Raw genomic sequence first — 14,106 nt, forward strand, 5'->3', positions numbered from 1 at the left:
CATCTCTTTTCTTAAAGCTGAATTATATGTTATGGTTTAGATATCAAATTTTTTTTTCGTTACTTAGGTTTCCAGCATCTTTACCTTGTTTATATAAATAATACAAATGTACAAATTAATAACAAATAATGTGTGTGCATGTTTTTACCAGAAAACTTAGTTGTTTCTTTCCTTTTTTCGACATAAATGAACATTGGTGGATTTTCCAAAAATCCTGCAAATATCCCAAAATATTGTGAATATATCCTTGAGTCCGATATTTTTTTGTGCAGTCTAAACTGTAGCAAATGACTAATAATTTTTCCAATGTCCGAAACACGTGTGATTGTTTTGTTCATCTCTAATAAATACTATGAATATTAATTAATAGTTATAAAAAAAAGTCTATTCATGTGTGATATTTTGATTGGTGGATGGATGTAATGTACGTACATGTTAGTACAAAACAGGAAGTAGCTAAAACGGTTTATATATGGACTAAAAGAGCATTTTCAGAGTGGTATTACTCTGAGACACCTTCCATGCCAGAAGATACCTTATGGCCCATTCAACCATTCACTGGGATGGGCTGTAAAGGGTCTTGCTGAGCGGTGTCTACTCGAGTAGCACTGTTTAGTAAATTGGCCCTAATGGCTTCATTCAATATTTCGTCACGCCTCTTTCCTGCACTGGTGAAGATTTAAGGCCCCTTCTGCAGCTCAAACATTTTTTTTAAAGTTCTTAATTCGTAAAAAGCTCACTCAAATTATTTTGACCCAGAGGTTCTGAAAATGTTGCTGGAACCTGTCTTAAAGCTGCAGTTCAGTCTTTTTTTTTAATTTTTTTAATTAATTTTTTTACTTCAATAGTTTCATGTGTGCAATCTCTAATTACCTAAAGAACTGCATAGCTGCCGGTCAATTCGTTCTCCGTCTATTGATCGGCAAAGTTTGGCGACATCTTTAAATATGTAGAATGTAAATCGTTGCTATAGGAACAAGCATGCTTGTTAAAATAGAATACAAGAAAATTGGTCTTTCAAAGTTGTTTTTTTAAAACCGAAAATGCTAAAAGTATTTTTTCTTACTACAGAACTGATTTATTAAAAAAAACCACACATGCAGGATATTGACTGAACTGCAGCTTTAAGTTCTCGTGAAATTGTCAAATTCAAACATCACACAGACCCTATAATAGGGCTTTCTCTCTCACCAAATCTGTACTTCCGGTTATAGAATTGAGTTTGTCTTTTACTGGACGAGCTGCTGCAAACTTTTAAAACTGGGTACATTTTGCAGGTTTCTCGAGCGTAAGCTCACACATCTGTAATGGGAAGCTGCTTTGCAGTATATTGAAGAGGAATCTAAGTCACTTTCAGCACAGATGTTACACTTCTGAAGTGCTGGAAAGTGTCACAAAGAACCTTGTTGGTTTGTGACTTATTGCAGTGCCTTTAACTACCACGTGTGTGAGCTTAGGGTCCAATGAAAAAACATTCATCTCAATGTTATTTTTTTTTTTAAAGTCTGTCTTATTTAAGAAGAACCTTTTTTGGTTATATAAAGATTTTTGGGACACTTTTTTAAATGTGTGTACTATATTTATGCTTTAAAGAAAACAACATTTTCAGTAGAAATAATTTATTTTTGTTAAAAAGTTAATTAAAAAAAAAAGCAAAAGTGGGTTTCATGCTATTTCTAACCCCCCTATACCATTAAAGTTTCATCATGCGAGCCTGCAGTGCGCTGCGTTGGAACATAGTCCCTGGTGCCCCCCTCCCCCACCCCGATCCTCCCCCAGCGTTCGCAGGAAGTCATCAAACACACAATATTTTATCTCGAGTCTGCGTGACTTTTACCAAACTAACACAGAAGACCCCTATGTAAATGTTCATGTGACCCGGCGCCATTCTCCGCAGTAAGTGACTTTACGAGGGCAGAGATGTTACTCGTGAATTTCTCATGCGCAATGTGTCGCTGCCGATGTTACCGGGAATTTTTCATGTGGAACGTGTCGCTGCCGATGTTACCGGGAATTTCTCATGCGCAATGTGTCGCTGCCGATGTTACCGGGAATTTCTCATGCGCAATGTGTCGCTGCCGATGTTACCGGGAGTTTCTCATGTGGAACGTGTCGCTGCCGATGTTACCGGGAATTTCTCATGTGGAACGTGTCGCTGCCGATGTTACCGGGAATTTCTCATGTGGAATGTGTCGCTGCCGATGTTACCGGGAATTTCTCATGCGCAATGTGTCGCTGCCGATGCTACCGGGAATTTCTCATGCGCAATGTGTCGCTGCCGATGCTACCGGGAATTTCTCATGTGGAACGTGTCGCTGCCGATGTTACCGGGAATTTCTCATGTGGAACGTGTCGCTGCCGATGTTACCGGGAATTTCTCATGTGGAACGTGTCGCTGCCGATGTTACCGGGAATTTCTCATGTGGAACGTGTCGCTGCCGATGTTACCGGGAATTTCTCATGCGCAATGTGTCGCTGCCGATGTTACCGGGAATTTCTCATGCGCAATGTGTCGCTGCCGATGTTACCGGTGAACTCACAAATTTGTGACATTTTCCCAAGTGTCGAAAGTCCGTAATTTTCTTTCTCGAACTCGTGTAAAGGTTTTGTTCATCTCCACAACTAGCAACTGTGTATCAGTAACAAATAAGTGACATACTGATAAGAGAATTTCTTTGTAGCTACAAACGCCCGCTAAATATGCCCAAATCAGTCAGCATGCATATAAAAGTAATCCCCAAAACATTCATTTCCTCCTTAGATCGCCAGCGAATGATCTATAAACTCACTTATTTTCAGACGGTGCACGGTTGCAGAATAAGCAAGATCGTACTGAGTCATAATAATATATATAATAATAATAACTTTCATTAACTTTTGGGATCAAGGTCTGTAATTAGAGGATCCACCTTTGTTTGAGCTTCTCCACTCTTGAAGCAACGTATGTTTGGGACAATAAAGTAACAACTCGGACACACGCACATGAATCCTGAGTACACCCCACAAGCACATACATGATACATATACTGTACACCAGTGCCCGCCAACCCAGCTCCCCCCGTGCCCGCCAACCCAGCTCCCCCCGCGCCCGCCAACCCAGCTCCCCCCGTGCCAACCCAGCTCCCCCCGCGCCCGCCAACCCAGCTCCCCCCGCGCCCGCCAACCCAGCTCCCCACGCGCCCGCCAACCCAGCTCCCCACGCGCCTGCCAACCCAGCTCCCCCCGCGCCCGACAACCCACCCCCCCGCCAACCTAACTCCCCCTGCCAACCTAACTCCCCCTGCGCCCGCCAACCGAGCTCCCCCCTTGCCAGCCTCTTGCCCCGGGCAGCAGCCGCAGGGACCTGGGGGGCGGGGGGGAATACTCCCATGGGAATTAGCCCACCAGTCTTGCCCCCCCCCCCGCAGCCTACCTCCCGCACCACACCCCCAGCCTACCTCTCGTGCCCCCCACCCCCCTGAGCCTACTTCCCGCCCCGGGCAGCAGCTGCGGGGATCGGGGCAGGGGGGGAAGCGAGGCAAAAACAACGGATGAAACGTCTGGCGGGCAGGGAAGCAGGAAGCAGCACCCACCCGGTCAATGTCAGTCACCCACCCAGGCAGTCACTCACCCAGGCAGTAACTCAGTCACCCACCCAGGCAGTCACTCACCCAGGCAGTCACTCACCCTCCTACCCGGGCAGTCACTTACCCACCCAGTCAATCACTGAGTCACCCACCCAGGCAGTCGCCCACTCACCCACCCTAGCAGTCAGTCACCAAACCACCCAGGCAGTCGGTCAGTCACCCCCCCCCCCCCAGGCAGTCAGTCACCCGCCCAGGCAGTCACGCACCCTTAATTAACCCCCCCCATGCCCATACTTAACCCCCCCGGCCCATACTTCACCCCCTATCCCCCAGGCCCATACTTAACCCCCTCCCCCCCAGGCCCATATTTTTTTTCCGTGGTAGGTGCGCTATAGGTCGGGCGGGGGGTCTGGTCCTTTCATTTGTCCTGGGCCCATGATTTCTGTTGCCGGCTCTGACCACAGTTGGCTAACGGCAGCAGTGTGTGCAACCCGTCTTTCAGCGCTCAACCACATCATCTCTTGGTGCGGCAATCACATTTCCGTGGGCAGGACTCAGAGGACGTGGACAGAATCGAGAATATTCCAATTCCATTCACACTGCATTTACGGATCCATTGGAGCGGTGATCGCCACCATCCCCCTCCCCCCCCCCCACCCATTTACCATGTCACAGATACTGAGTCAATAATCCTCTGCAGCCATTTAGTGAACCCCCGAGCCGAATCTTCGCCAATCGATCACAGGAGAACGTATTGATCGGCAATTTAGCTAATTACTTATAATTCTGTGGATTGTATTGATGCCCATATTAAAGGAAAAAATACCTTTTTTTTTTTTACATGGCACTTGGACGGCTGCTTTAGTGTATTTTTCTTTTCATTCACATTCTACAATTATTTGTTCAATTTAAAAAAAAAATTAAACCATTAGTGTTGGTTATTTTCATCGCTAACAAAAGCAAATTTGGGAGTTTTAGGGCAAATTTGAAGTGTGAGGAGGCACATGGGAAGTGTGAGGAGGCACATGGGAAGTGTGAGGGTGCACATGGTAAGTGTGAGGAGGCACATGGGAAGTGGGAGGGTGCGCATGGGAAGTGGGAGGGTGCGCATGGGAAGTGTGAGGAGGCACATGGGAAGTGGGAGGGTGCACATGGGAAGTGTGAGGAGGCACATGGGAAGTGTGAGGAGGCACATGGGAAGTGGGAGGAGGCACATGGGAAGTGGGAGGAGGCACATGGGAAGTGTGAGGAGGCACATGGGAAGTGTGAGGAGGCACATGGGAAGTGTGTGGAGGGACATGGGAAGTGTGAGGAGGCACATGGGAAGTGTGAGGAGGCACATGGGAAGTGTGAGGGTGCACATGGGAAGAGTTGGGTGCACATGGAAAGAGTGAGGAGACACAAGGGAAGTATGAGGAGGCACATGGGAAGTGGGAGGATGCACATGGGAAGTGTGAGGAGGCACATGGGAAGTGTGAGGAGGCACATGGGAAGTGTGAGGAGGCACATGGGAAGTGTGAGGAGGCACATGGGAAGTGTGAGGAGGCACATGGTAAGTTGGAAGTGCACATGGGAAGTGGGAGGAGGCACATGGGAAGTGTGAGGAGGCACATGGGAAGTGTGAGGAAGCACATGGGAAGTGTGAGGGTGCACATGGTAAGTGTGAGGAGGCACATGGGAAGTGGGAGGGTGCGCATGGGAAGTGGGAGGGTGCGCATGGGAAGTGGGAGGGTGCGCATGGGAAGTGGGAGGGTGCGCATGGGAAGTGTGAGGAGGCACATGGGAAGTGTGAGGAGGCACATGGGAAGTGTGAGGATGCGCATGGGAAGTGGGAGGGTGCGCATGGGAAGTGTGAGGATGCACATGGGAAGTGTGAGGAGGCACATGGGAAGTGTGAGGAAGCACATGGGAAGTGTGAGGAGGCACATGGGAAGTGTGAGGAGGCACATGGGAAGTGTGAGGAGGCACATGGGAAGTGTGAGGAGGCACATGGGAAGTGTGAGGAGGCACATGGGAAGTGTGAGGAGGCACATGGGAAGTGTGAGGAGGCACATGGGAAGTGTGAGGAGGCACATGGGAAGTGTGAGGAGGCACATGGGAAGTGTGAGGAGGCACATGGGAAGTGTGAGGAGGCACATGGGGTGTGAGGAGGCACATGGGAAGTGTGAGGCGGCACATGGGAAGTGGGAGGGTGCACATGGGAAGTGGGAGGGTGCACATGGGAAGTGGGAGGAGGCACATGGGAAGTGGGAGGAGACACATGGGAAGTGGGAGGAGGCACATGGATAGTGAATGAGCATTGCTGCCTCTCACTGACAGAGCGCAGTGCTGCTGTAATCCAGACCGGCCACATGGTGGCGCACGAAACACGTTGCGGAAGCATAACCCAATCATATCCCACCCATAACACCTCACTTCGTGTCGTCACATCCGGGTGTGTAACAACGTGGGTTCCCCGGTGCTAAGGGTCTGAGTTCCGGTTCTGAGATTGGGACCCTTCGGTGATAATGGTGAGTGAGTTATAGCGAAGTTTATGTCACTGCATACAGTGTGTGTGTGTGTGTGTGTGTGTGTGTGTGTGTGTGTGTGTGTGTGTGTGTGTGTGTGTGTGTGTGTGTGTGTGTGTGTGTGTGTGTGTGTGTGTGTGTGTGTGTGTGTGTGTGTGTGTGTGTGTGTGTGTGTGTGTGTGTGTGTGTGTGTTTGAAAAACATTTCACAGGCACTCCAATATAGTATCCTGAATATGTATGCTTTTATATGTGTATATATATATATAAATAAAGACATACAATATATATATATATATATTCATGTAGAGGTATCAGTACCGTGTTAGCCGAGCTTCAATAATCAAAAAATAAATAGATGATACCGTTCTGTGGCTAACGAAATGCTTTTATTTGTGAAGCTTTCGAGATACACTGATCTCTTCTTCATCTCGAAAGCTCGCACAAATAAAAGAATTTAGTTAGCCACAGAACGGTATCATCTATTTATTTTTTGATTAAATATATATATATTTATATATATATACACACACACACACACACACACTAACTATATATATATATATATATATATATATATATATATATATCATAAAAATATAATCACAATTAAGGTTAAAATGGGAGAGGGGGGGGACGGGCTGTGACATCCGCGGGACCGCACAGCCTAGAGAGGGACATTACCCCCTGTCATGGTCACACCCTCGCACTGAAAAAAGTCCGCTTCAGACCGCGGTGCAGTGACTTGCACGCGCCGCCGGGAAGTAGGGCTGCCGTGTGGACGCGTGCAGCGGGGCCTCGGCCTTAGACATGTGAATGTGCTCACAAGTAATATATATATACACATACACACACACCTCCTGTATGAGAGGGATATATATATATATATATATATATATATATATATATAATCAAAAAATAAATAGATGATACTGTTCTGTGGCTAACGAAATGCTTTTATTTGTGCGAGCTTTCGAGATGAAGAAGAGATCAGTGCAGGTTGATTGTTACACAGGTGTGCTTAGACAAAGCTTCCTGTGTCCTGTGCATGTCTTGCTTTGGACCTAAACTTAGACCCTTGCCTCCAGGTCCACATTGTCTAGGTAGTGTTGAGCCCCCCTCACCTTTTAACTTTATCCCCTGTTTTATTCACTTTAATAAAATTTCTTTTGTTACACTTTCATCTATGTCCGTGTGCTATTTAAAGGTTGCTTTCCCTCTGTTGTTTTCATATATATATATATATATATATATATATCTCCAACAACTCATACTGTAGGACTGTAGCTTCAAAAATGAATGTGTCTAATTATCTAACTGGGCTTGTTTCTTCTACCTAGGCTCGAAATGCAGAAAAGGCCATGTAAGTATTCGTTCAATACCTGCCAATACCATTTTACCCATACCTGGCTCTAGCGCGAACACTGGGGCTGCGTGTACCAAGCTGCGTTCTGCAAGTAATCCCGACACAAGGATATTGGTGGATCCAACTACATTTGTGGTACCAAATAACCATCAACTATTCAACTTGTTATATTTTTACACAGTAATGAAGTTGAATCTATTGACATCCTATTGTCTGGAATTTCTTCTGCACAAATATGCTTTGGATGTCTGGTACTTTACCTGAGCAATGGCAGCCACATAAGCAAAAAGCACAGGCTTTGCATTTCAGCGTATGTATGTATGTGCAAATCTGTTTATATTATATCTAATGTTTAGTCTGTGTATCATTAACCTTGTGTGTTGCGAACCCGTCTGGTAGTGAAGGGGTTACCACTCGGGCTTACACGCTATGAGTTCTGCCTGCCTCTCCTGGTGACTGTATTTGTGGTATCTGGCATGTTGGACTCTTTGTTCCTCATAAACACCGGTCTTGGTCATCAAAGTTCTATACGGCCCGATCTAGAAGTAACTGCCATTAACTTGAATGCAACAGAAGACAGGGGTGCCCAATGCTACATCCAATTGACAAAACATATATGGTAATAAGTATAAAGTTTCAATACTTCAATAATAATTACTTGGTTATTTAGTTAAACCCTTTGGCCAAAGCGTCATAAGCCTGCATTCCACGTCACGGTATAACCAAAAATGCAGGTCCTGCACTACACTGTGAACCCTTCCTGTTACCTCTGTATGAGGGGAAAGAACCATAGTAGGTCCTGTTCTTTCAGCAAAGTGAAAAGACCTCCCAAGTTAAAAAGGTGAGGAGGAGGAGTGAGCTCTTGTCACGATTATCTGACAAGTCCTGGATAGACCGTGTGGGCGATGTTCTAAAGACTGGATCTGTGTTTTTTTTTTTTAGGAAATCCTAATGTGGCATGAAAGTTACAGTTTGGGGACAAGCCCTGTTCAATTTGAACCCAATGCTTTGCCTGAAAACCACATTTTCAATAATAAAATAATCAACTGGAGCAGCCTGGAAACAATAAGCCATGAACGTGAGATCAATGCTTTCCCACTGCTTAAGAGCAAAGCAACCTGCGTTACGGATACTCCGCGAATAGCGTTATTCCAAATAAATGCACAAATACTAGAACTTAGGGGAAAAGAAACTAGCGCCGTCATAAAATAATAATAATAAATAATATGTAGGAGGAGCGGTGGCGGCAGCACAGTAACGCTCAGCAATGTTCTGTTTGTATGTGATACCCCTCACTTCTTCTGCATCGTGGGAAACCGAGGCCCGGATACATACTGTACATGGGGTGTAACTGAATACACAAGCATCGTAATATAGAGTATTGTAGGTAAGACTTGCTATCTTAAACTTGAACATGTATGACTGGTGCCAGCATGAAACACTAGTCTTTTTTAGAATTGGGTCATTCTTTTATACAAATGCATTCAGAATATTTCATGTGATTACATTGCATCTTATCTGTTTCGCTGAATTTGCTTTATGATTATTCAATTTTGAGATTAGAATACAGATGTTTTATTGCTAAATATAATGCTACGTGGACAGAAGCCTGGAAGGACCGATTGATATAATGCCGAGTCTAAAAGTATAATCTTCACTCCATACATTTGTTTTCAGTTGAAGGAATTGTGACTTCCTCATGCTCTTTTCTTTCCATCTTTAAGGACGGCCTTGGCAAGATTTCGCCAGGCGCAGCTAGAGGAAGGTAAAGTCAAGGTAAGTCAAACAATTCCACCTGACGGAGACTAAGCGATGCAGTTCATAGGTCAGGTAGCCGTACCGGCCCTGGAGAAATGCACATTCTTATTGTGACTCCTTGTAGTACGGTAACACTGGGCTGCAGGACGTATCGCTTTAATTCAAAATCATGATGTCCCATGATTGAAGGAGGGGGTCTCATTATTTCAGCTCCGGGGACCCCCTGCTTCCAGAGATACTTACCTCCGTAGCGGTGCCGGTTTCTCTGTGCGGTTTAAAGCCCCCGGTCACGCTGGCCAATAGGAAGTCGCGCCGGACGATAGCACTGCCTCCTATTGTCCGCGGGACATCTAAACGCCGCCATTTTGTTAGACACGCACGCCCTCTGGCTACAGAGATACCGGCAACGCTCGGAGGTAAGTATCTCTGGAAGCAGGGTGTCCCCAGAGTTTAAATGAATGGGGTTCAGCTCCGGAGAGCCCCTGCTTCAATCCTGTAACAATAAAACAGGAACCAGCGCTGCCCCCCTGTGGCGCTGCTGCCCCCCTGTGGCGCTGCTGCCCCCCTGTGGCGCTGCTGCCCCCCTGTGGCGCTGCTGCCCCCCTGTGGCGCTGCTGCCCCCTGTGGCGCTGCTGCCCCCTGTGGTGCTGCTGCCCCCTGTGGTGCTGCTGCCCCCTGTAGCGCTGCTGCCCCCTGTGGCGCTGCTCTACCTGTGGGAAAGATCAGTCACTCGTTCCATTAGCACCTTTATTGTGAGCAGGGATTTGCTTTGCAATTTTTCATGTTTATCAATTAAAAATAAGATTGTGTCTTTGACTAGGGAAATATATGGACAGATTAATTAGCCTTAATAATGTTTTTGTTAATTAGGAGAGACGACCATTTCTTGCCTCTGAGTGTAACGAGTTGCCCAAAGCTGAGAAGTGGAGGAGACAGGTACAGTATGTTCTACGCCGGCTTTCTCTTCCCATTGGATGGTTTATTTTGCACAAATATTGGATAATCTCCGAGGAAACCACGTGGCCAAACTTCCACGGCTCAACTATCCACATAAACCCTCTAGGATGGAATGGGTGGAACTGTTGCCTGGTGTGAAGCGCTGTGTACATTAATGGCGCCATATGCACGCATGGTAGATATCTGTAACAAATATGAGATACTGAAAGTCAGGGGTCAGTGGGCAACCATAACAGGGAAAGTTAATGAACTATTTCTTGAGATGTTTTCATATTGTTGACCACATTACGCTGTTCCACTCTACTAATAAGAGAGGATTTGCTAATTTATTATTATTAACAGTAAATAAAAATCCCCCTTGTCTTGCCCCATTATAGCTTAGCAAACAGTGCTTCCCCTGCAGCCAGGGATTCTGGGTAATGACATACAAATGAGCGCTTATTAATGGAATATTAATAGACTTATACATATGAAAAAGATTATAAATCTCCAAATGATCTTCATTAAACGTTTCCATTAAACAGAATGAATATGTATGTAGTTGAAATACAGATCACTTGAGCAAATATTATTAATTTATGTTTCTTGAATATTATGAATCCTTACTCCTATAATTAAAGCCATAAAGGGAAACGGTGCTTCTCCTGTGGCACCTCAGCCATTCATTTGTAACGCCGGGCTTTTCCTGGTGTACAAATGTGATCTGGAGGAGTCGTGGCGGGTTGTAAGCACCTGACCTCATTTCTTTCCACCACTGGAGAAATTGTGCTCAGCAGATTTACAGGCCGACCAAGCAAAAGTATGAGTAAAAAAAGCAGAACTAGTTGTGCGTTCAGGACCTGGTGTAATGTTCTAATAGCCAGTGTGATTCAATACGATGCAGACGCAGTTTGCTTTGCGGTTACATCACATCTATAATTACACACTACAATGTGTTTTTGTACACTCGGGTCATTTTTCTAAGCACTACCACCACTTGTGAGCGTACTCATGGGAGTCCGCCACGTACACGGGTCGGAAATGGATTTGTACAGCAGTATATGTGGTTATGGGGAGCGCACCTTTACAGCCGCTGGAACTCAGATCTCGCCTGAGATTAGTGAGAAATTGGGGGCGACGTGGCGAGCTGAAAGACCGCGGCTGCTGAAGAGCCGGCGCGGCACTGCTTGCCGAAGTTGCGCCCCGCATTGCCTTACATGGCGATTTGCAAAGCATTCTTTGGCAAGCAGAACAATGACATCACTGAAAAACAAAGAGTTTTTTTAACGGCTGTGGAAGGATGCTGATCCAGGGATTAATCCGATTGCCAATTCTTGGAGTCAGGAAGGAATTTATTTTCCCCCTTATGAGATATCATTGGATGATATGACTCTGGGGTTTTGTGTTTGCCTTCCTCTGGATCAATAAGTAAGTATAGATATAGGATAAAGTATCTGTTGTCTAAATTTAGCATAGGTTGAACTTGATGGACCTACGTCTTTTTTCAACCTCATCTACTATGTAACTGTAACTATGTAACTATGTAACAGCTGTGGTCTTTCTTGTGCGTGGGCCCCTGTGCGGGACACGGGTCCTCTCAAACCCTGCGTACTGTATATCTGTGTGCAAGGATTGTAACCTGAAGTTTTATGTGGGTTTCTACTCAGACGTGTGTGTGTGTGTGTGTGTGTGTGTGTGTGTGTGTGTGTGTGTGTGTGTCTCAGTCTCATATTTTTGGATGCTGGGGCACTGGTTATATCTAGATCTATCCAGTGTCCCAGCATCCAAAATATGCCTTCAACTTCCAGGCATACTGGAACATTTTGACATTTGTTCAAGGCATACTGGAACATTTTGACATTTGTTCGTGAACTGAACTGACCACATGATTTTTTCTAAAACAGTTCAACGTCAGTTGAGAAAACGTTGTCCTGATAACACAATCACAGTGAGAATGATTGTGAGCAGCACAGAAGTGAATCGTGTTAGTTTGTGCTTCACTAATACTGGTTGCTTTGTTTTGGAGGTCAGAGGTCAGCCTTTATGTACTAGTGAGCGTATATGTCATCTATTTAACAGATTATCGGTGAAATATCGAAGAAGGTGGCACAGATTCAGAATGGTGAGCATGATTACATCACTAAGGCCATGGGATAAAGTGAATACAATATTGTGTCCATGCTGCTGACATTTATGGGTAAATCCATCAATTTATTAAAGGAAAAATGCTCCCTAGCATTAAATTGAACAAATGGCAATTCAATGACCATCGTGGCATTTAAGGCATTATTCGGTGTTTTATAATCATTTTACTGTTAACTACCTGAAACTGGAATTTTGAAGAGAAAATCTCATCCAGGGCCAAACGTGTCGACCTGTTGAAGGCTGACACATGGGGGATTTATGCCTTTTTAAAAATATGATACCTACTGTATACTTATTTGCAAATACATTTTAAACTGAAAGCCGCCACCAGTCCGAGTTCTTTCAAATCTTAGGCTGTCTCACATTTTAATCTGGTCTGTAAATGTTACATACGCCTATAATATATATTATCTGTAACTGTGCCTGCTATGTCCTGTATATAATGTATACCCTGTTCACTTATGTAACTGTTACTTACGCCTATAAGATATATTAGCTCTTAGGCCGCGCTTATAGTGCGGCGACACAGCGTCGCGTCAAAACAAGTGTATTGAATCCGTTGCATTCGCTTACAGTAGGAGCGACGGCTTTGTCGTGATCGCTGGAAGTCAATGAAAATTGATTTTTCCGCGACCGCAGCATGCCGTCAGCGGTTCAGCCAATGAGGGTGATCCTCTCGCGCCCCGCCACCCCCCCCCCCCCCCCCCCCCCAGTTGCCGTCTCTTGACTCTAACACTATAAGCAAAAATCGCTGCTACAACGGTGACGGATGGCGTCGCGTCGCCGTAGCAAGGACTATAAGCGCAGCCTTACTGTGCATGCAATGTCTTTATATATAATGTATAACCCTGCTCACTTAACGTAACCATGTATTTGTAACCGTGTGTCTGCTCTCTGTGTGTCTGCTCTCTGTGTGTCTGCTCTCTGTGTGTCTGCTCTCTGTGTGTCTGCTCTCTGTGTGTCTGCTCTCTGTGTGTCTGCTCTCTGTGTGTCTGCTCTCTGTGTGTCTGCTCTCTGTGTGTCTGCTCTCTGTGTGTCTGCTCTCTGTGTGTCTGCTCTCTGTGTGTCTGCTCTCTGTGTGTCTGCTCTCTGTGTGTCTGCTCTCTGTGTGTCTGCTCTCTGTGTGTCTGCTCTCTGTGTGTCTGCTCTCTGTGTGTCTGCTCTCTGTGTGTCTGCTCTCTGTGTGTCTGCTCTCTGTGTGTCTGCTCTCTGTGTGTCTGCTCTCTGTGTGTCTGCTCTCTGTGTGCCTGCTCTCTGTGTGCCTGCTCTCTGTGTGCCTGCTCTCTGTGTGCCTGCTCTCTGTGTGCCTGCTCTCTGTGTGCCTGCTCTCTGTGTGCCTGCTCTCCCGTGTGCCTGCTCTCCGTGTGCCTGCTCTCCGTGTGCCTGCTCTCCGTGTGCCTGCTCTCCGTGTGCCTGCTCTCCGTGTGCCTGCTCTCCGTGTACCTGCTCTCCGTGTACCTGCTCTCCGTGTACCTGCTCTCCGTGTACCTGCTCTCCATGTATCACTTCCTGGTAAAACATTGTATAAATAAATAAGAAGAAACTTAAGGTTTCCATCTCTGTACACTAACGTCTGAAAGACTAGCAATGGGCCACTAAAAGGTATCACAACCTACATTGAGTTTAAGTAATGTCTACTGCAGGGCGGCCAACTCCAGTCCTCAAGGGCCACCATCAGGTCCAGGTTTTCAGGATATCCCTGCTTCAGCACAGGTCTGTCATTGAGCCACCTGTGCTTAGGCAGGGATAAAACCTGACCTATTGGTGGCCCTTGAGGATGCAGTTGCCCCCCCCCCCCCGGCATACAGTTTGTAAACACGGTGAGCGTG

At 46.0% G+C, this 14,106-nt stretch overlaps 1 protein-coding gene across 1 annotated transcript in view; it reads left to right on the plus strand.

The window, feature by feature from the left end:
* The first annotated feature begins 5,962 nt into the window (after nucleotides 1–5,962).
* ISY1 (ISY1 spliceosome associated protein) overlaps nucleotides 5,963–14,106 on the plus strand; it is a 32,480-nt gene continuing 24,336 nt past the window's right edge. Inside the window, exons 1-5 of the mRNA XM_075574970.1 lie at nucleotides 5,963–6,076; nucleotides 7,413–7,435; nucleotides 9,163–9,214; nucleotides 10,067–10,132; nucleotides 12,212–12,254. Coding sequence (XP_075431085.1) covers nucleotides 6,074–6,076; nucleotides 7,413–7,435; nucleotides 9,163–9,214; nucleotides 10,067–10,132; nucleotides 12,212–12,254 — 187 coding nt within the window. The 5' untranslated portion in view covers nucleotides 5,963–6,073. The remainder of the gene's footprint in view (nucleotides 6,077–7,412; nucleotides 7,436–9,162; nucleotides 9,215–10,066; nucleotides 10,133–12,211; nucleotides 12,255–14,106) is intronic.

Source organism: Ascaphus truei, chromosome 17, assembly GCF_040206685.1.
Source record: "Ascaphus truei isolate aAscTru1 chromosome 17, aAscTru1.hap1, whole genome shotgun sequence".
Classification (NCBI taxonomy): Eukaryota; Metazoa; Chordata; class Amphibia; order Anura; family Ascaphidae; genus Ascaphus; species Ascaphus truei.